At 39.2% G+C, this 23268-nt stretch overlaps 1 protein-coding gene across 1 annotated transcript in view; it reads left to right on the forward strand.

The window, feature by feature from the left end:
• Positions 1–5167: 5167 nt before the first annotated feature.
• grin2da (glutamate receptor, ionotropic, N-methyl D-aspartate 2D, a) overlaps positions 5168–23268 on the forward strand; it is a 75697-nt gene continuing 57596 nt past the window's right edge. Inside the window, exons 1-3 of the mRNA XM_073821476.1 lie at positions 5168–5362; positions 5471–5731; positions 16875–17141. Coding sequence (XP_073677577.1) covers positions 5168–5362; positions 5471–5731; positions 16875–17141 — 723 coding nt within the window. The remainder of the gene's footprint in view (positions 5363–5470; positions 5732–16874; positions 17142–23268) is intronic.

A 23268-nucleotide genomic window follows, 5' to 3' on the forward strand; every position in this document is an offset into this window, starting at 1 on the left:
ATGATAAAAGAAGCACTGTATGAAAGTGGTTCAAACAACTTGCATGTTCCAAGTCTTCTGAAGTCACACAGTAGTTTGGTGTAACAAACAGTGAGTCAGATGAATGCACGATCTGAATCATAAGAACGCGTTAGACCAGTAGTTCTCAACTCCAGTTTTGGGAACAATCTGCTCTGCACTTTTTGTATGTTTTCCCTATTTAACATGCCTAATTCAGATCATTAGCTCATTAGGAGAGAGCATCATGACCTGAACTGAATGTGTCAGATGAGAGAGAGTTATAAAATGTGCTGAACAGTGGGTCCCGACGACCAAAATTGAGAACCACGAAATAAGTTGATTGAAATGGTCAAAAAAAAAAAAAGACTCAAAAAAGATGTTTATAATGGGGTAAAAAAAAATTCCAATTAAATGAAATCTTTATTTCAGCAACCCCAATATTGATTCTAAAATTTGGTCTTTTACCCTGTTTTCAGTGGCTGGATGATTTTTTTCATATGTAAACAAAATAAGCATTTATACCCGAAATATGTTCAGATTGAGAACTAAAGAATTGGAATCTAATCGAATTGAGAACTCAATTCTCAGCTTGTCTCATTTTGCTTCAGATTACTTTGCTTAAAGAATAAAAAAATCCTGAAAATTTACTTACTCCCATGTCATCCAAGATGTTAATGTCTTTCTTTTTTCAGTCGTAAAAAACCTAAGGAAAACATTCAAGGATTTTTCTCCATATAGTGGACTTTTATGGTGGCCAATGGTTTGAAGGTCCAAATTGCAGTTTCAGTGCAGCTTCAAAAGGCTCTACAGTCCAGTGGTCTCAAACTCAATTCCGGGAGGGCCACAGCTCTGCAGAGTTTAGCTCCTACCAGCTCCAAATCACACCTGCTCAGTAGTTTTTTAGGATTTTGGATTAGGTGTTGGAGCAAAACTGTGCAGAGCTGTGGCCCTCCAGGAACTGAGTTTGAGACCAATGTTCTACATGATCCCAGCTGAGGAATAAGGGTCTTGTCTAGCGAAACGATTGGTCATTTTCTTAAAGCAATAAAAATGTATATACTTTTTAACCACAAATGCTCGTCTTGCACTAGCCCGACTTCACGCATTACGTAATGATGTTGGAAAGGTCACGTGTGACATAGGCTGAAGTACTGACCCAGTGTTTACATAGTGAACATCCAAAGAAAGTTGAATTCCTTTTACATAAAAGGTAAAACAACGATGTTGGATGATTTTGAAGTTGAAAGGTGAAAATGAAAGAGTTTTTCGCCACACCCTACCTTTTTGAACCAGAGAACACAGACAAAGAATTAACAGTGTATGACGTTTCCAGCATTGCAAAGCTAGTGCAAAACAAATATTTGTGGGTAAAAAGTAAAACAGTAATTAAATTTTTTCAGAAAACGACCAATCATTTCGCTAGATAAGACCCTTATTCCTTGGCTGGCATTGTGTAGAGCCCTTCGAAGGACCTTTAAACCGTTGACCATCATAGAAGTCCACTATCTGGAGAAAAATAGAATGTTTTCCGCAAAAACCTTAATTTCTTTGCAACTGAAAAAAAGAAAGACATTAACATCTTGGATGATATGGGAGTGAGTGAATAATCAAGATATTTTTATTCTGAAAGTGAACTTCTCCTTGAAGATTATTGCTTCAGCTTCTTGAGCACTAGAAATGGTCTCTACAGTACATATTGGAGAGCAGTGATGTGCTAAGATGTGGCCACCATGCAGAAAACGTATATTGCCTTTACAGTACGCCACAGAAATCTCAAGACATTTTCTCTTTGACTCATTTCATCATGAGGTCACTCGCCCCAGAATGAGTCAATTCTACTTATCAACCCTGAACGGATTTGCACTGTGCAACCTGTGTGTCGAGACTGAAATATTTATTGCCATCATACTCTTGGGGAAACAACATGAACTCACACAACAATACCCCACAGGGGAAGGTAAAATTGCATTTACCATCTCTTTAGAATCCCATTTACGTTTTTTTATCATCTAAAGTAGCATATTTTGAATAACATGTTAAATTGTGGGTGGCAGTTGATTTATTTTAGAGCTGTGGCTTATTTTGAGACATATTTAAAGCTGGTTTAGAATCATTAAGTTCTTATTTGTCTTTTAGCAGCTGCTTTGTCACATCTAGCTTTGAGTAATGTAAATTTTCTTAAGTAAAATTGAAAAAATAGTAATAGTGAAGTTACTTCTTGGCAGTTTTTTTTATTTCTATTTGCAGGGTTAGTCGCCAGTGTGCTTTCTTGAAGGTTACTTGTCATTTAGCAGACAATTTCTACAATAGTACCCAAATGGCACGAGCTGTTTCCCTAGAGCAACATGGTATTAAGTGTCTTGATGAAAGGCTTGATTGTGTTAGGCTTCACTTAGAAACTCACCGGTTTATGTGTCAGTCCTGCCTAGAATCACATTTGTGACGTCTATGTTATCAGCACAGAGTCTTAATCACCAGACGGCCACTCACAGAGACAGTGACTGGCCAAATTGCCTGACTTAGAGTGTTTTCACATTTTGTACGATTGCTCCAGTCCATACCCAATTTCAATTGTTCCCCCCTGGTCTGCATTCACACTTTTTTTATTAATGATTTGAACGGCTTCCGTCATCAACATGTGGCAACAAGCTTGTAAATGCATATAAAAAGAATCACCTTCTAGGCTTTGCACATCTATTTCAAGCACATATCGAATAAATTAATATTTATGCATTTGGAGCAATGTACTGTACTGTACTGTGTCTTAAAGCTTTTCGTTTCTGTTTAGAAGTGCTTGAACTGCTGTCTAGTTTCATTGTCGATATCGTAACCAAATTCAGTGGACCAGAGTTAAAAGCAGCCCACTCTTTAAGCTCGTCTTCAAAAATGTCAAGCTCAAAGATCTTTAGGGCAAACAGAATAATATCCAGCCATTTGGTCGATCGAGTAAAATTGTGATATACACACTTGTGGGCGTATCAGCACATAGAAAATTAACATTACTTATAAATAATCATTCAATTAAAAATAGACTTTTAGAAATAACATTTGAATGAAATGACATTTTGAAGTAAATGTTTTCATAATTTTTGCATATTAAAAATACAAATTTTTATTTTCCAGAGTCATGCTGTGTGCCGCAACCATTGGCCTAGATGACAAGAACCCTCAACCTCATTTTCATGAGAAGTCATGCAGTTCCTTGGTGTATACCAATCAAAAGTGTGAACATTTTTGACACTTGGACCTTTACACAGTTCATAATTGACCATAATTACTTTGCCATGTTAGCGTGGTATATAAAAAACACCTTAAGAAATATCTGTAGTGCCTATAGATATTTAACCTCTCAAATAATAACCACCTTTCAATGTACTGCATGTTTAGAAGTAAGTCTAATGATTTTGCCTGAGGTGTGTGTTGGACTTCCTACTCTACTGTGTTTTAAAGAACATTATTTTTCTGCTCTCTTACTAATAACTCATTTGAACCAAACATAAAGAGCTTTATACATCCACAGCTTCATTTATAATCGTAGTTAACTATCCAGAACAGATGTTCCTATCTACTGTACAGGTTATTGTTTTCCTATCCATCCGTTACTTCGTATTTCTTTGAAGCGGAATTATAATTTTAATAGATTTTTATGCTTGATGCACCAAGAAGTCACCTTCTCTGGTCCACAATCCCTTTGGATTTCAACACACCGAATGAGAGCTGAAACCTATAGCCCTTTTCAGAAGCCTGCCATCCACTTGAAGTGCTGTGTGCTAGACATAACACAAGAGCCAAATAAATTTTGTTTGTGTTCTTCCATTTAGTCCGCAGTATTTCCCCCTTACTCGCCACTGCAGTCTTTGCCCATAGGCCGGTGTGAATGCAGTAATGATTGCTGAATTATGCAGCAGACCCCTCTGATAGGCCCTTTTGCCTTTACTCAGAACTCCCTTTCAGGCATCTGTCCTTTACGTTATTGAACTCACTCTTCAATATTTCTCTTTTTACCTCCTTTGCGCCCATCATTCCCACTTCACACACTCTGCTCTCCATCCAAACGTCCAAATCTCTTTCATTTTTTTTCACCCCCTCTTCTCTGCCTATTGGTCTTTCCCAAACGGATCTTGCTTTCCCAAGTCTTAATCCCCCATTCTGTGTGTCTTTCTCCCCAGTGTCAAAAGAACCACAAGGAGAATTAATGGGGGAGAGAGAAGGAAGGGAAATGAGAGAAGAAATTATGACGTCAGCGTGCCTTCTGGTTCAAAGCTATGACATTAGCAGCTCCGGCGCTGAAACGTAGCCAGTATGACGGAGAGATAGATGTGCATTTGCGTTTGTGGGTGTGTGAGTGTGCTGCCAAGCCCTGAGTCAGTGCTTTACTTAATATGCACGTTAGTGTGAGTATAGGTACGTCTGTGCTATACATCACACGGTATATCACACTATTGGCTGTCTGTGCGCTCACGTACACGCTGTTTGTGTGTAAATAAGTGTGTTTAGTGGGAGGTTAATTAAAGAGAGTGTATGTGCACGTCTACAGCGAAGGCGGAGGGATGGGTGGGTAGGTTTTGATGGCTGGCGTACAAAGTGACTTGAAAATGATTCATGGTGTTGCTGGCGCTTACATGGCCTGCCATTTGTATCAGCACAAGCGCGCTGTCTCTCCCTCCCTCTCGCGTTCTTGTGTGCTCTCGCTTTTTCGCTCATTGTGCGAGGAACACAAACAAAAGGCGCGGAGGGCGGCCTCATCCCCTCTGCTCTTCTTTTATATTCACTTTTATTTACTCAGTTTGTTCTGGATCTACCCAGGCAGAGATGGACGCTTCACGACCAGGCTGATTTATAGCGGAGAATCGAGACTCTCTCCTGCGTTGACGGATCTAACGCATGAATCAGTGCAGGAGGAGTAATGATTTCCCATGTTCCCTGGGGAATGGTGGGGTTCAGGGAGGTGAGGTGTGTTAGCTTTCCTCTCCAATCCCTGTGCAGTGACTAAACTACCTCTGCCAGGTTAATGTATCCCGGTGGCATCCTAATTGATGCTGATGGACTGTGTGCTGACGGCTTGCCTTTCATGTTTGTTTCTAACGTTCCTTCCTTTTTCTTTTCTCCCTCAAGGTGTTGTTCCTGCATAAAGCGCTACTCACCCAAGTGACTCTTTGGCCGTGTCATGGCGGCAAGGCCCGCCCTTTCGTTCTTATTGGCTGTGCTGGCGTGCACTGGGCCGGCCCAGCCCTCCCCCCCACTGCTGCTCCGCCCCCGGGAGAGAGAGAGGGACTCTGGAGGGGCTTCGGGCGGAGTCAACATCGCTGTGGTCCACTCCGGCTCCTCCCACCTCCCGGAAACGAGCGCCGGGGTGGGGGGCGTGGGCGGCGCCTCTTCGGCGGGTTCCGGCTCTGGTGCCGGGCCAAGCAGCAGCAGCAGCAGTAGCAACTCGGGGACGGGTTTTCTGAGTCGGGCCTGGTCGGGACAGGTGGGTGAGAGCGTGATGACGCCATGGGGACCCGCGAACGTGATCTGGTTGGCCGTCAACGAGAGCAGTCCTGGGAGCCTCTTGCTACAGTTGTGCGAGTTACTGGCTACCACTCCGTTACAAGGTCTTGTGTTTGAGGAAGAGAAGCCGCCACCGCCCAACCGGGCACCTTTAGCACCAATGCTGGAATTTGTCTCGGCCCAGACAGGAGTGCCTGTGATTGCCGTGGGAGGAGGGGCTGGCTTGGGAAGGGAGCCACAGGTAAGAGTTAAGATTCATTCTTGTTGCCTGAGATTTAATGGGTCTTCATGAATTTGAGAACATATTGATTCTCTAACCAAAAATGTGACCCTGGACCACAAAACCAGTCATGAGGGTAAATTGAGATTTACACATCACCTGAAAGCTGAATAAATAAGCTTTCAGTATTTGGCTGAGATGCAACTATTTGAAAATCTGGAATCTGAGGGTGCCAAAAAAATCTAATTATTGAGAAAATCACCTTTAAAGTTGTCCAAATGAAGTTCTTAGCAATGCATATTACTAATCGAAAATTAACTTTTGATATATTTTGGAAAAATCGATCATTTTGACCCATACAATGTATTTTTGGCTAATGCTACAAATTATACCCGTGCTACTTAAGACTGGTTTTGTGGTCCAGGGTCACAAGTGAGAATTCTCTCATTATTTACTCATCCAGATGAATATGATTTTCTTACCTCTGTGGAAATCAAAAGGAGATTTTAAAATTTACAGATAATGTACTCATCACCTTGTCATCCAAGATGTTCATGTCTTCCTTTCTTCAGTCTTAAAAAAAGTTTTTTTGAGGGAAACATTTCAGGATTTTTCTCCATATAGTGGACTTCTATGGTGCCCCGAGTTTGAACTTTCAAATTGCAGTTTAAATGCAGCTTCAAACGATCCCAAATGCGGCTGAATAAGGGTCTTCATTCCAGTTTGCACATATTTTTTTGCCGTGAACATTTATAGGCCGGTAAAAGAGTCACGTAGCTTACTGCATTCTGTGTTTAAAAAAAAAAAAAAAACATTAATTACCGTTCTGAAACATCCTGTTGAGTATCACCAAGCCACAGCAGGCTACAGCATACATGACCCTATTACCTGTGGTTGGCCTGGCCGTGCGTCACTTAGAAAACAACAGGCCAATCAGAAGAGAGGCTCATGAATATTAATAAGACAGGCTAAAATCGACCTGTTCTTGTCAGAGCTTCTAAGAGAGGAGCTGTAAAATTTATTCAGATGGTTTTTGGCACTTATGCTGCAAATATATATTCTTAAGGACATCAACAACTAAAATAAACCTCCAGAAAATTGTAAAATATGTGACCTTTAAGCTTTTATAAACCATTGCTTCCAGCCAGCTTTCAGCACTCTGTGAAGCATTATGTAAGTGCGTTGTGAAACTCGTGCAACAAGTTTATTAAACTCTGTGCCTCTGTATAATTTCATGTGTAAGTTCTACATAAAATAAAGGTAATTTTATACACTTGATAGCACTTTCAAAATTCCCTTGATCTTTAGACATATATAAGAGGTCATTGTACTATAAAAACGTCCTGTAAGTTAGTCTTAACAGCTTTATCTCCTAGGACGACAGGTTGTGGAATGTGCCACTTTATGACATAATAGTGTGGCTAAACCCCGCCTCCGCATAAAAAATCAATGCCTACTTCTACATCACTGCCTGTTTAGCCCCGCCCACCAATTCACGCACATAGAGAGAGGCAAACGCGAGTCTACGCAGAAACTAAACAACTTCTGAGTCCAATGCCTATCCAAACAGAGTGTTCCAAGGGGTTAAAAAAAGACAGAAAATAGCCCATTACTCCTAAATTATGATGTTTTTTAATGTCAAGTCTTATAACATTATAAGTGGACATCCGAGAACAGTACAGAATAATAATAAAGGCAGTTCATGATTTTTTAAGACATAATAGGCACGGGTAAAATTTCAGTGACTTATTTGTTGCCTGCAAAAAAAATGTATTCCTTTAGAATCCACAGATGCTTTAAATTGGCATCAATGGAGAAAGATGCTTTTTGTAGTTACGGAAGGTGCTACCTGGACTAGACTAGCCAGACAAACCCTGACCCCTCGGTGCAGTGTAATTGAAAATAAACTAAAGCTCATTACCATTTTCTTTAGACCTAATTCTTTTTTTCCCTGGAATGCACAATAGCACTTTCCCCCAGAGATGTAAGAGTATTTGGTCATTTTTCAGCCATGACCTCAGTTGTCCTCTCTATGTATACTGCTCTCAGCGGCCTGGAAAAGCACTGAGCAGTCTCCCAGATATGCCTCTTCTAATTTTAGTGAAACAGTGGGTAATTATTCAAAGTATTAAGCATTAGTCAACAATACAGGTCACCCGGGGCTTTTTCTAAACAGTGAATGGGCAGTAAACAGAACAAAATGTTGTGTAAGAAGCCTGTGTACAATAGTAAAATATTTTGCCAGTGTTATAGTAGGTAATTTTTGAATTACGGTGTCTATACACACTGGGATTTATATGTTTTGGCTTAAAGGAGAAAATGCAGAGGTTTGCAAAAGTGATGATCGTCATTCGACCATAAATTGAGAAAATTGAATCCAGAAGTTGTATCCTATTATGGGCTGAAAAAGTGTGGGCCACTCCCAGATTCATTTTTGCTGTTTATAGAGTCTAGGGCTGTCAGGTAGGATATTTCAGGACACATTTGTGACCCTGGACCACAAAACCAGTTTTTAAAATTGATTTATACATCATCTGAAATAAACTTTCTATTGATGTATGGTTTGTTATGATAGGACAATATTTGGCCAACTGTTTGAAAATCTGTAATCTGAGGGTGCAAAAAAATCTAAATATTGAGAAAATCGACTTAGTTCTTAGCAATGCATATTACTAATCAAAAATGAAGTTTTGATATATTTACGGTAGGAAATTCACAAAATATCTTTGTGGAACATGATCTTTACTTAATATCCTAATGATTTTTGGCATAAAAGAATACAATGTATTTTTGGCTATTGTTACTTAAGACTGGTTTTGTACTCCAGGGTTACATTTTAGTGATTGTCAGGATTTAATTTGATGCATTCCAAAGAAAACCGCAAACGCACATTTAATCTAAATGTAAACTAGTATGTACAGTATTAAAATGACATTGTATTTCATAGCAAGGTGCCATCAGTAACTGAAAATCTTGTGAAGATGGTTTTGTACCCACTCTGTGATTACAGTGAGCGAGTGTTATTCGTACACAAACACATCCGGTACATCTATTATGCTCAGAAATGACTCAGTCAGAGGCCTTTTGAAGGTCTCTTTTGTCACTTAAGCCTCATGCTGTCAACGCATGCCCTGGATTTACAATATTTAAAATCTCTGTCTGTTTCGCACTTTCCCTCTCTCCTTTGAACAAACACCGTCTGGGCTTGTTTGGAAAAATCCCTACTTAAATTATTCATTCGGCAGCAACCGGGATCTGCCACTCGCATGTGACGGTGGACTAAAAATTCACCGTGTCGTACTACTTAATAAGATTTCGGCATAATTAAGATGACCAATTAAACTCGGAATAAGTTTCAGGCTACCTATGTTGTTTTATTCACACTTGGGAGGCAGCCTCTCCGCCACCGCATTTCTCTCCTGTGGAAAAATATTACATTACATTTTCATTTGCTTGCTTAGGCTTTAATTAACTACACGTAGAAAGGCTCATGTGTTGTGGATTGGTGAGAGCGTGGGTTTGGAGCCATGGAGTTAACTCTCTCTCGCAGGGCACGTCTCCAGAGACTTCTTTTACCTCTTCACTAACCGCCAACCAGAGCACGGCACAAAGGAGTCACTTAACTATTTTAATTAGGACAGTAATTAATTACATCATGTGGTTAAATATTTCTGTGTGAGAAGAAAGTAGATGTTTCAGACACTATTCTGCCACCCGTCACACTCTGCCAGAGCTGCAAAATCTAATGCCGCAAATCCAGTTTCAAGTGCTCAATGTAGATTGATTTCAGCTGAATCAAAGCTGCGGCATCAGAAGAGACTGAAGTCTGTTAGTACTGGGATTCTTTTGAAAACACAAACACCTCAGGCGCTCACTCTCCCCCTAAAAGAATGAAAAATACATGTAGGATTGCATATCGCTTCTGTTTTAGGCAGATTTTTTGGAGTCATTTTTAAAACATGGCCTTACAGGGTCCGTTTTATTCTTTGGAAGCTTTGAATAAAATAAAATCACTTGGTCCATCTGGACTTCAATATGGAACATAATGCAGTAAAGATGATTATTGTCGTCTCAGGGGCACAAGCTTGCACATGCACAACTTCTGGTTCAAGTATAGCGCTCACATATGAAACCAGCAGGGTTCGGTCACTATGACATTATAATTCAAAGCTATACGATGCTATAAAATATGTGACATTCATGCAACACTGAAATACATCCTGAAGTGTTTCACATCTACGGTGGCCGAGAGAGGTCAACGCGCTGCAAACAAGAAAACACATGCAAACAGAAAAAATTACAACAAATTAAGAAAACATCTTCATCAGTTTGACAACACAGGCGCTTAGGGGTGGGTATCGTTTGAATTTTATCGATTTCGATTCCGATTCCGATTCCACTTATCGATTCCGATTCTTTTCGATTCCCAGTTTCGATTCCGATTTAGTAAAAAAAAAAAAAAACAACAAACACAAAAGTCAAACATTAATATATTAAACATGTTTATTTTCAGTGCTAGCTTGCAACATATTATTTTATTACAGGGGTTCTCAACCTTTTTTATATCAGGGCCCCCTTCTTCTCGGGTCAGTTTTGCAAGGCCCCCCTATGCCTGACATTTCCTCTAAAGGTGTTTATTTTTTAACCTTTTTTATTAACCTAAACATTAGTTTTGCCTTTTTATTTTCTCCTGCATGTCTTTAAAAAAAATCAAGCAAACTTTAAATTAAAGCTATACTTTTGAATTTAAAAGAAAATCCTCTGCTCTAACTTTTTAACATGAATACACACATACAGATTTAAAGCACCTAAATTATTTAATTCAGACATTCTTTACAACTTCAGAGTACTCTTTCTTAAGTGACTGAATATCTACTGTTTGTATTCATTATAAAATAAACATATAAATGAAAAATACAGTAAATACATTGTAAATCTGTTTATGCTGGTGCTCATATGTGCTTAAACACCACTGACCCTTACAAGATCCACCTCTATGGGTAAGCATTCATTATAAAAAACTCACAGGACATTCATTTTGAAAACTATGCAAATATTTTGAAATTTCACGCAAAAATACTATGGATCAGAGCACCGAAAGCATGAATAGTTTGTGAATCAACAGCGGACTTATGCGTGCCTAATGTACGACTCCGATATACAAGAATGAATACATTAGGCACCCGCGAGTTCGTTACTATTACTCTGGTCATCTTTGCTTTTACATTACCGGGAGGGTTTGTTTCATGTAGCAAAGAGATAAAGTAGATACCTGTCTTCCCGCGGGGGTATAAGTGACTTTTATGTGGGCTTTTGCGGGACGAAATAACATATATTCCTTCTAGAGTGGGCGGGCGCAGGACTAAAATCCGTCCCTTGCAGATCTCTAAGATGAAGTTTGCGTGCAGCGGTAGATTTGTCTTCGGTTTTTACAAAGCGTAGACACACTTTTAAACGCTTACCGTGATCCATCTTTTCGACTGATGTTTACATTACCACGTAAAGTCCTGGCAGATTGCACGCGCGGAAGGTCCTGGCAGATCACTAGATGGAAAAAATGCAACCAGGAATCGAAACGAGGAATCGAAATTTTAATATTATAACAAGTATCCGATTCTTTATCTTAAGTATCCGATTCCAGAATCGGAATCGATTTTCGATTCCCAACCCTACAGGCGCTGCAAATCCTCGCAACGGAAACACAAATACGGAAACGCGCTGCAAATTCTCACAACACAACCAAACTCAGAAACACGCTGCGAACACACGAAGGCGCTGCAAACTAACAAACGCGCTGCATATAGCACGGTCCACAACGGAAATGTTTAAGGGGGACCTCAAAAAGTGACGAACTCATCTGGGACCTGATTATTTATATCACTATATTACCTGATTATTTATATCACTATCACCTTTAAGTGATACTATACTATCACTAAAAGGTGATAGTTCACCGATAACATCTCTGCTCTGACCAACAGCCACTGAACAAATAATCAGGTCCCAGATGAGTTCGTCACTTTTTGAAGTCCCCCTGAAACATTTCCGTTGTGGACCGTGCTATATGCAGCGCGTTCGTGTGTTCGCAGCGCGTTTCTGAGTTTGGTTGTGTTGTGAGAATTTGCAGCGCGTTTCCGTATTGTGTTTCCGTTGCGAGGATTTGCAGCGCCTGTGTTGTCAAACTGAGGAAGATGTTTTCTTAATTTGTTGTCGTTTTTTCTGTTTGCATGTGTTTTCTTAAGTTTGCAGCGCATTGACCTCTCTCGGCCACCGTACACATCTCCCTAGCAACAGCGTTAAATGTATCATCGTGGAGTCCAGTAATTTCAAAGGCTGCGACCTCTGATTACAAGTGGGAAAATGTTAAAAAGATTATATTAATAGCTGCTGAAATGTCCCTTAAGAAACTCAACCTATTTAAATGGTTGAACTCTTCAGTTATCTATATATGAGAAATTGGCACGTCTAAATTTTCACAATCCGGTTCAAATAAAAAAAGTTTTGTGTCACATTTAAATAGGTCATTTCTGAGAGGAAAAAAGAATTGATTTTATATCCTTACCAATATAGATTTGATCTATACGTTTCCAAAAATACGGCAAGTTTAGTTTGGTTGCTGAGAGGTTACAGAGCAGGCTGTTCCAATTCTCTATGTGCAGAATGTAATTGCTAACAGAAGGTACTTCATTAGCACATATAGATTTACATCTGGGGTCATTTAGAGCTGAAATTGATCTAGTAGTGTTTAATATACTGTATATTGTTTTGCAATTTAATCTAAACCTTCCCACCTGCAATGCATTTAATGCATGCAGCAAATCCAGTTTCAAGTGCTCAATGTGGATTGATTTCAGCCGAATCAAAGCTGCGACATCAGAAGAGACTGAAGTCTTTTAGTACTGGGTTTCTTTTGAAAACACAAACACCTAAGGTGCTCGCTCTACCCACTAAAAATAGAATAAAAAGAAATGAAGTATTGCTTCAGTCCTAAACAAATGCAAAAGAGGAAAATCACTATTAATTATACAGTAATTCCATCCAATTTTTTATGTATTTTAATTTCACTGTATGTGTATGTCAGGAAGGTCTGAATTGACACATTCCCTCCCTCTTTCTTCCAGCAAAATATAATAAAAGATGTATACCTGCCCCCATTTTGACGTATCAAATTTATCAAGGTATTTGATTCCAATACGGCGTTGAAGGAAAAGTAGAAGTGTGGAAAATGTAACCTGACCCATTTAAGTGCCTCACTGCTGCAAGTTACAGTACTACTGTAAGCTCTTTGAGCTTTTACAAGCTAGTCTTCATTTAAATATAGAGCGGAGGTGAGCCTTTACGCCTGGTTAATGCTCTGCAGTCATGACATTTTTCTCCTCGCCAGGTTTACGGCTCCTCTGTCTGGTTATCATGTGAAAGACTCAACGTAATAGCCTGGCTTTGTCCTTTGGTCACACAGTATGAACACTTGTTTTGCATGTTTGAGGTGTTGTGTTGTAATGAGCATGTTAGAAAACGTACTGAGTGCCTTGAATGCTGACAGAGATGTTAAAATTCCCCTCTTATTTACAGGTATGTATCATGAATATACTAACAGTGTAGGTGTAATTATGACAAAAAAATGCCAGATTGCCTAGGTAACGCCTTGGGGGGAGTTATTCATAAGGGAAAAGCACTGTGGTGTTAATTGAGATTTTATTTGCATAGGAAGTGTACTATTCCAGATGAAGACAAATTCAATTCAGCAGCAAGTTGTTTGTGGTTGCCATGGCCGCTATTTTATTGTGTTATTATGCCAGGTGTCTATATTCTTCTTCTTTTTCAAAAAAAAGCTGGGTTAAAAAACAAGCCAATTTGAGTAGTTTTTAAACACAATGTCAGGTAAATAATAGATAGATGACATGCTGTGTTAATCTTATCTGATAAGTTGGGGTGCTCGTTTACCCAGCATGCTGGGTTACACATTTAACACAGATGGTAGCTTGTTTTGACTAAAATCCTGAGTTGATTTGACTTCCTAAAATGGGTATTATTTTAATCTTTATGTAACTCTAGAAATACAGTGATTAACGGTGAACTTGAATAGGCTGTTTTTTGCCGTCACAAAAATTATTAAAGGATTAGTTCACTTCCAGAATAATAATTCTTGATGATTTACTCACCCCTATGTCATCTAAGATGTTCATGTCTTTCTTTCTTCAGTCAAATAGAAATTAAAGTTTTTGAGGATTTTTCTCCATATAGGGATCAATGTGTTGATGGTCCAAATTGCAGTTTTAATGCAGCTTCAAAGGGCTCTACATGATCCTAGCCCAGGAATAAGGGTCGCATCTAGCGGAATTAATATAATTTATACACTTTTCAACCACAGATGCTCATCTTGCACTAGTTCAACCTCACACATTACATAATCACACATGTATGACATAGGCAGAAGTACCGACCTGAATATTTACAAAGCAAATAATGTCAGATGATTTTGAAGTTAAAGGAGAAAATGAGGTGGAGTTTTTCACCTTATCCTACTTTTTTGAACCTGAGTACACAGATGGAGAACTAACCATGTGTGAGCTTTCCAACGTGATTATGTAATGGTTGAAGTCACAGACTCACATTGCAGAGCTAGTGCAAGATGAGCATTTGTGGTTAAAGTATAACTTTTTTTATTTAACGCTAGATAAGACCCTTATTCCTCGGCTGGGATTGTGTTGAGCACTTTGAAACTGCAACTTGGACCTTCAACCCTTTGGTCCCCATTAAAGTCCACTATATGAAGAAAAGTCCTAGAACATTTTCCTCAAAAACCCTAATTTCTATTTGACTGAGGAGAGAAAGACATGAACACCTTGGATGAGATGGGGGTGAGTAAATTATCAGGAAATTACTATTCTGGAAGTGACCTAATTCTTTATAGGGTTAGTTCACCCAAAAATGAAAATTAGCCTACCATGTACTCACCCTCAAGGCATCCTTGGTGTATATGACTTCCTTCCTTCAGACACATCCAATTGTAGTTATATTAAAATTAATACTGACACTTCCAAGCTTTAGGATGGCATAGGCAGGTGTTTCTTCATCAGTCCAAAACAAGTCCAATAAAGTGCATCTATCCATAAAATATTTATTTCTTAAAAATTTAGACGAGCTAAGTGTGACCGATCGATGGGGGATGGGGGGGCGAATAAAGGTCTCCTGTAGTGAATCGATGCATTTTTGTAAGAAAAATGTTCATATTTAAAATGTAAGAACCACGTTAATCTAGCTTGCGCCTACTGGTCGTACCTGGAAGCAGTTCCAGGCGAATGATAAACGTGAACGCGCCGTGGAGAGGATCAAAACAAAATGGTCACAAATTAGAAGTTCAAAACGAGAATTTGTAAAGGAAAATGTCGGAGGATTTTGTTATAAACCAAGAAGAGACTGGGTTTTCTTTGCTTAAATAAGGAAACTTTGCTTCCTTTGCTCCTGTAAACAAATGTTGGTTTTCAGGAGACTCACCAGGAGCTGCTTCCGGGTTCGACCAGTTTACGCAAGCTAGATTACAGTGATAATTCGTTTTAAATATAGATATCGATTCGCTACAAGAGGCCTTTATTCACACCCTGGAGTCTTATGGACACTTTTTATTATGGATGGATGCACTTTATTGGACTTGTTTTGGACTGATGAAGAGAAACACCAACCTATGCCATTCTAAAGCTTGGAAGTGCTAGGATATTTTTTTAAATAAAACTCGTTTTTGTCATGCACATCTAGGATGCCTGGAGGGTGAGTAAATCGTGGGCTAATTTTCATTTTTGGGTGAACTAACCCTTTAAATCAATATTTAATGACAATTTAGCTTTGAAAATTAAATTAATTAAAATCCAGAAATAATAATATCTGTGGACAGATATGGTGTTAATATGTTGTATACCAAGAAATATATGCTTAAATCTATGCTAAAATTCACTTTTACAAATGGATGTCTATGGAAAAAATAACAGTAAAAATAGCACCACTTTACAGTGTGTCATCTCCTGTCGAGACATCAGAGATCACCTCCATTATGATCAACAAAGCTCTCTATATGGTAACTGTGTGCGATGACAGCTTTGTTGATTGTAACGGGGGCCATCTTGTATGGCCACATCTCTTTACTCGCTCTGACACAGCGGATTTATAAAATGAATTCAAACTGACAAATAAATTGTATGACTTGAGTACATTTTGGTGCAGGCGTATTAACCCAGAGGTTTTTAAAGCATACAGACAAAGCCCTCATTCCAGCAGAGCTCTTCACACATACATTCCTCTACGTAAACTTCACTACAGGCATAAATACGCTTGAAATGTTTTCTATAAGCTAATCTTTTTTTCAGTTCAAATTGTTTACATGCAGATGTAAGTAAGCTGACGTGGAAATGAATGATTTGTCTGTATATAATTTGCATCGCTGCAATTACAATATTTACTCTAATGTGTTGTTTTAGCAGCTGCAGTATACAGAAAACATCTGCCCAGAAATGATCCTTCAGAGGTCAAACTTAGCTCGTCTGAATTTTCAAGAAATAAAGTCAATTATACAACCAGCACATTTCTCATTAAATGTCCAGAGTCACCAGAAGTCACAAAACAGGTGTCATGCCACATTCGTGATATATTTGATCATGATTATGATGCATTAGCAAGTGTCAGACTAAGCGATGCTATTTTTCACTATCAGAAATATGGCTTTATGTCAGAGTCATAAATCTCCTCCATTGTACAGTGGAATGGTCACCTTCCGGGATGTACAAAAAAAGATGCTGAGATGAGCTGAAGCAAAGCCGAACTGACTGTTTCGAATCCCGAAGCAGCCAAGGACACTAATGTCACCTGAAACGCAGGCTTATGAATAGCAATGAATCCTTTACGTCATGCTGTGTGGGTATTAAGAATGACTGTATTGATCTGAGTGAGTAAGAAGAAGAGGGTAAATGGAGGGAAGAAAAAAAGACCTGATGAATGAGAAGTACTGAAACAAAGGGCTAGTAGATGGTGCATCTAAAACTACAAACTGACATTCAGAGAAAATTTAGGCTGGAAACAGAAGTGGAATCTGTGATGCCCTAGTCCTTTCAGATGTTCCTCTATGCATAATATGTCAAAAAGTTTTAGCATGTCCCATATTTTCTTCTTTCAGGAAAGTGGCTCTGTCTACTTGCAGTTCTTGTGCTCCACTGGCCTGCAGCTGGAGGTCATTTTTGAAGTTCTGGAGGAGTTTGATTGGACTGCTTTCTCTGTGGTTTACACACGCCACCACGGCTATGAGGACTTCCTGGCCATGGTAGAAGGCATGATAGATGGCTCCTTCATCGGCTGGGAGAGAAAGAGCGTGGTGATGCTTAACCTGACTGATGACCCGGGAGGGGCTCGCACACGCAGGCTGCTGAAAGAGAATGAAGCACAGGTCAGGAGTGAGAATATGAATGCAGTGAAGTGTGAAAATCTCAAACCACTAGTGAAAATGCTTCTACAGTGCCTTGCAAAAGTATTCATACCACTTCATTTTCGTCACGTTTTGCATTCGACTTACAAATGCTAAGTTTTGTCATTAAACTCTAGATGGCACGTGCTGATGGGTTGTTAACAGGGATGTAACGATATCAAAATCTGTTGATATGAAATATTTAAAAAAAAGACCAATGAAGATGGAAAAAAGGAAAATATTTTGTACATTTTAAAGTTAAATTACTTTTTCTAATGCACTTTGAGAGTTAAAAATTAAGAGCTCCAGCCCATGTTCCTAAGAAATCTTTAGTCAGAAAAAAAAGTCTTTGTGAATTGACTTGTACCTGAAGGGCATACAAAATCCTCTTTTTTAATTTGTTTTATACTGTCTCAGTCTAAATTATGTTCACACTGGTGTTTTAGAAAGCCAAACAAATTAGAATATAATAATAGAAATAACTATTTTATATTATTGTTATTCTTATGACAGTAATAGCCAAATATTGTAAAACAAATAAAAATGAAAATGATATATTATTTTTGCTTTATAATACAGTAGGGAAATTACAGTACTACTTTCCTAATTTTCCTAAAAGCTTTTATTTTGACAAAAATGGCAGTAGAGCTTTTATTTTGACGGGAAACTCCAGCTTCAGTAAAACAATCTCACTACAAATCTAGTGAATGCTGTAATTATCTGCCACGAAAATAAAGCATAACTAGTGGCCATTGTGTTCCCAAATGTGCGCTAAACCTACAGCGCATGCAATAAACAAGTTCACAGCATTCTCTGTGAACTGAACTGTTCTGAGTCACAGAAAACACTGGATCACAAGCTGATCCAAAAGCAGACTTGATGAAGGGATTAAGCCATATTGTGATTTTGGTTTTAGTTCATTTGACAGATCATGTGCCAAAGCATAAGGCAGGGGTCACCACATTCGGTCCTGGAGGGCCGGTGTCCTACAGAGTTTAGCTCCAACCCTAATCAAACACACTTGAACCAGCTAATCAAGGTCTTAATATTTATACTTGAAACTTCCAGGCAGGTGTGTTGAGGCAAGTTGGAGCTAAACTCTGCAGGACACCGGCCCTCCAGGACCGAGTTTGGTGATCCCTGGCATAATGGCTCGAAACACAACTTAAAGACCTTTTATGTTATGTTTTATTTAGCACAAGATGATTGGTTTATGTTGCATACACATCCAATCACTTGCTGCTTTACATTTAAATGGCTGTTTAATCTTCCACTTCCCCAGCTCCACCTGTATAGATCTGCCGGTTATTATATATGCTACTTGTGCAGCGGCAGTATGTCTTAAATACTCACAGCACCATAACTGCTTATGTATTGGCAGTCGAAAGTTCTTGTACTTGCTTTGCAGCAGCTGCAGCAATAATCTATAACAACAGCAATAACCATAAGCAGCAGCCATTTAGCAGCGTAGCAGATCTATTCCGACAACACCAAATGCATTAACATTGCAATATCCATTACCAAGCTAAAATCTTCTGAGTTGTCATGATAGAAATTATATCAGCGCAGAATTGTTAGTGAAAAGTCAACATTTTAGTTTAAAAATAAACACATCAGAATAGTGTTTGGCTTGTTTTTTTGTTTTGTTTTTTTTTTGCTTTAATGATAGCAGCACTCGAGCAGCTGCTTGAACTCAACAAGCTTGTGTAAAACCTGATGATCATGTTCTCCAGCATGATCTGAGAATGATCAAAGAGCATCTTGAGCATCAATGAAAACAAGAACATCTGACTGTCTGTACAAAGGAGTCACATGATCATGTTACAAATTTACTTGCATTGGATTAGTTATATAGAAATTGTGCAGGATTATTAATTTTTCCTAATATTGTTTCTTTTTTTCTATTTATTTATCCTTTTTTTCATTTTTAAATTTTTATTTATCTTATTGGTAGCACTTTACAAAAAATGTAATTTGTGTCAACAGTTAATGTATTAACTAACATGAATGAACAATGAACAATACATTTATTATACTATTTATCAATTTGTGAATATTTTTAATACAAATACAGCTGTTCATTGTTTGTTTATGTTAGTCCACAGTGCATTAACTAATGTTCACAAACACAACTTGTGATTTTACTAAGATTAATAAATCCTGTAAATATTGTTCATTCTTAGTTCATGTTAACTAATGTAGTTAACTAATGTTAACTAATGAAACCTTATTGTAAAGTGTTACCAATTTTTTTTACTTTTTCCAGATTCAATTCGCAGATTTCTTTCATTCATTCATTCATTCATTCATTCATTCATTCATTCATTCATTCATTCATTCATTCATTTAAATCAAATAAAATCTCAAAATGTCACTTTCTCGTACATCATTTCACATATCATCATTTTTATATATTTAAATCAAATTTAATTAATTAATTAATCTATTAATTTTTAATTATTTTATTTTTTTCCAGATTTAAATCCTAGATTTTCTGATGTTTTGTCATTCATTTATTCATTCAAATCTCAAAAGTTTACTTTATTGGACTTTTTTATTTATTTTTATTTATTTAAATCATAAAACGTTTGTTTCTAGGTTCAAAAACTAAAAAAAATCTTTAATGTGATCTAATATTTTATACTATTTTCAAAATATTTATTTCCAGGTAAATAACAGAGTTTTAATGAGAAATTTTTATTAATATCTTTAATATCTTATATATTTTGAATGTCTTATCATTATTATAATCGTATTGTAATTGTTTATATAAAGAGAGAGAGAGAGAAAGTGTTTTTTATTTGTTATTGGGACAGCTCACAATCTCTGTAATTCAAATGACATTCTTGTTTAATCTGTTACTAATCTGTTTTGTGAACTGCTCTGGAAGCTCTTTCTCTCTATTGTGATTGTCCAGTTCATTCTCTTCCACTTTTTCGTTTCCTTTCATTGAACTATCGTTCCCACTCCACCGGCTCCCATTTCATTTTTTTCTCCTTTTTAATTCAAAGTGGCTTCTCTGGCAGCGCAATTAACAGCTGTATTACCAAATCAGTCTTGGTTAATTATAGAAGTATGAACAAGGCAACGAAAAGAGAAAAGACAGCTCTAATGCCCCAGAGCAATTATTCCATAGCACTCCAAAATCAGCAACATAAGGTAAAGCTCCTCATGTGTTCGCCAAGTCACTTCCTCCATATTCCCAGCTTGATTTCTCGATTAACCTTCTCTCTCATCGCTCATGTATCTGTTCCACTCTTTCTTTTTCTTCTTTCTCTCGCTCTCTCACTCTCCTGCGTTCTTTGGCCTTTACGTGAAGGCTCCCAAAGAGAAGAAGGTCGCGTGACCTACGAAAGGGGAGATGGCATCCGTAATGTTACTGAGTAGCGTGACATTAAATGACAGTTTCCATCTGACCCAAAGGTGGCCAACTCAATTCCCTACAGGACTGTCCATGCCAGCAGACATCCTCGACGTTCAGCGACTTGACTGATTAATTCTCCACAGTGTCCAAGCACCTGGACTTTCAGACCCTAATCAGTGACTGATACCGGAGCACATTCAAAGTGCCTGTCACACTTCCCGCATAGAAAAGAACGAGAAAAAAATTGGGGTCAACTTGATGCAATGTGATAGGAACTTTTTCGTTTTTTCTCGTGGTGATTAAACGTCAGTTCGGTTTTTGTAAGGGCCCAACAGGCACCCTCTACATAAAAGTGCAGATGTTATCGACAAGCTTTGTTATAAATGTAAAAACTCTGCCTCCAGTGATTTGCTTTGAAACATAAGTTTACTAGCTGTATTTAACTTTTAATAAGCTTTACCAAAAAGACCAGCATGATAATAAATTGTAAATGTAAAATGTAAACTGCTCCATTATCAAAACCGCTATCAGAATAAATATGTTCCTCCTTTACACGTGTTTAACCCTCAGAGACCCAGCATAGAAGAAATGCAACAGTTGTGTAAAGCAATAAATTAATAAATAATTTTCACTAAATGTGAGTAAAAACAACAGATAAGAGTAGGCGAAATGTAGAAAAATTTGCTTGTTGACACTAAAGTTGAAGCTAGTTGATGCAGTTGTTAATGATATTCTAGTAATGGGACAATTCTTACATGCCCTAAAATTTTGAACATAAAAAATTATAAATATTATTTAGGACCCTGGACCACAAAACCAGTCATAAGGGTCAATTGGGATTTATTTATAATCTGAAAGCTGAATAAATAAGCCTTGATGTATTGTTAGGATATGTTAGGATAGGATATGTTTGGATAGGACAATATTTGGCTGAGATTAAACTATAAAAATCTGGAATCTGAGGGTGCAAAAAAATCTAAATACTGAGAAAATAGCCTTTAAAATTGTCCAAATTAAGTTCTTAGCAATGCATATTATCAATCAAAAATTAGGTTTTGATATATTTGAGGTAGGAAATTTACAAAACATCCTCATGGAACATGATCTTTACTTAATATCCTAATGATTTTTGGCATAAATTTTTTTTTATTTTGACCCATATTTGGCTATTGATACTTAAGACTGGTTTTGTGGTCCAGGGTCACATTTCTTAGTTAAAATATGTTAGTGGCAAAAATACAATGCTGGGCATTAGTTCTTTCTGTTGTTCTTACAGAGAGTTCTCCTTCAGTCGTTCCACTACAACGTTACATGGGATCTCGCTTGAGAGACCAATCATCTCTGAGCCTTATTCAAAAGGCCAATGAAAATTGGCGAGTGGACGTGCGTGCCGGCCACGCCCCCGTACATACGGGTATATAAGATGGCGGCGCGCACCACTCAGTCAGACTTTTTGCTTCAGAGCCAATGGTTCGAGCCTCAGTCCTCTTGACTGCTACTACAAAGAAGAAGAGTTCTTCAGAGTTCATGCTCCCTCCTGCTGGTGCGCTGCCAAAACTAAAAGAGTGTTTCACAGAAAGAGCATTGTTTGGCAGCCGCCAGCGTGATCCTGCGAGCGGCCGTTTTCACGGCCATATAAAGCCTTTGCATTTCCAGCGAGCAGCCCCGGGGAGTGCACGTTGCCCCCGCGGCGCCTCCCTGGGCAACCAGGATCACAAAAGAGCAATTTCTAGCTGCCGTTTCAGACGTTCTTTTCAGAATGTCTTTTCGGCCGTGCGTTTCTGGGTGTGGTAGTTTCCTCTCCTCAGCAGACGGACATGATCGCTGCCTCACGTGTTTAGGTTTTGAGCACGCTGAGGCGGCGTTCACGAATGGTTCATGCCCACACTGTGAAAGCATGACCATGGCCACGCTGAAGTCCTGCCGCTCGTTCGCGAGCCGGCTCCCCCCGCCCCCCTCCCGCGGTCAGCCGTTGAGCCGCCAATGCGCTTCGGCCACAGCGGTGAGGCCTGGGGGGACATTCAAATTATGGTAGAGAATGTTCCGCCGGCTCAAAAAGCCCAGCGGACTTCTCTGTCTCAGCGTGGTCCCGTTGAGTTTCCGCAGCAGTACGCTTCCCCGCCTGGCGGGCCGAGCGTCTCCTTCAGTGCTCTTGCAGAGGATGAGATGTCTGTCACAGCATCAGAGGGAGAGTCAGACGGTGACACATCTCTTCCCGCGGCGCAGCGCCCACCCGTGGTCGCTGCCCCTCCGGAGGTTGATGTCGAACTGTCGGCTATGCTTCTCCGGGCAGCCAGGGGGATCGGTCTGGAGGTTCCCTATGAGCCTCCGGCCGATCCTTCTAGGCTGGACGATTGGTTCCTGGGGAGGGCACCGGCGGCAGCGCCGCGCTCTCCCCCGGTCCCGTTCTTCCCGGAGGTGCATGAGGAGCTGACAAAATCGTGGCGCGCTCCTTATTCATTTGGAGCGCGCTCCAGCTCCTCTCCCCTCGCCACTCTCGATGGCGGGGCAGCCAGCCTTCCTCGTTACAGACCCTTTCTTCGGTTTGCCTTCGAAGGTCGAGCGTATCAGTACAAGGTTCTCCCATTTGGCCTGTCCCTCTCTCCCCGCGTCTTCACCAAAGTTGCGGAAGCAGCCCTGACCCCTCTTTGGCAGTCGGGCTTTCGCATCCTCAACTATCTCGACGACTGGCTCATAGCTCACTCGCGAGACCTGTTGTGCGAACAGAGGGACCTGGTGCTTCGG

This window comes from Garra rufa, chromosome 17 (assembly GCF_049309525.1).
Source record: "Garra rufa chromosome 17, GarRuf1.0, whole genome shotgun sequence".
Taxonomy (NCBI): Eukaryota; Metazoa; Chordata; class Actinopteri; order Cypriniformes; family Cyprinidae; genus Garra; species Garra rufa.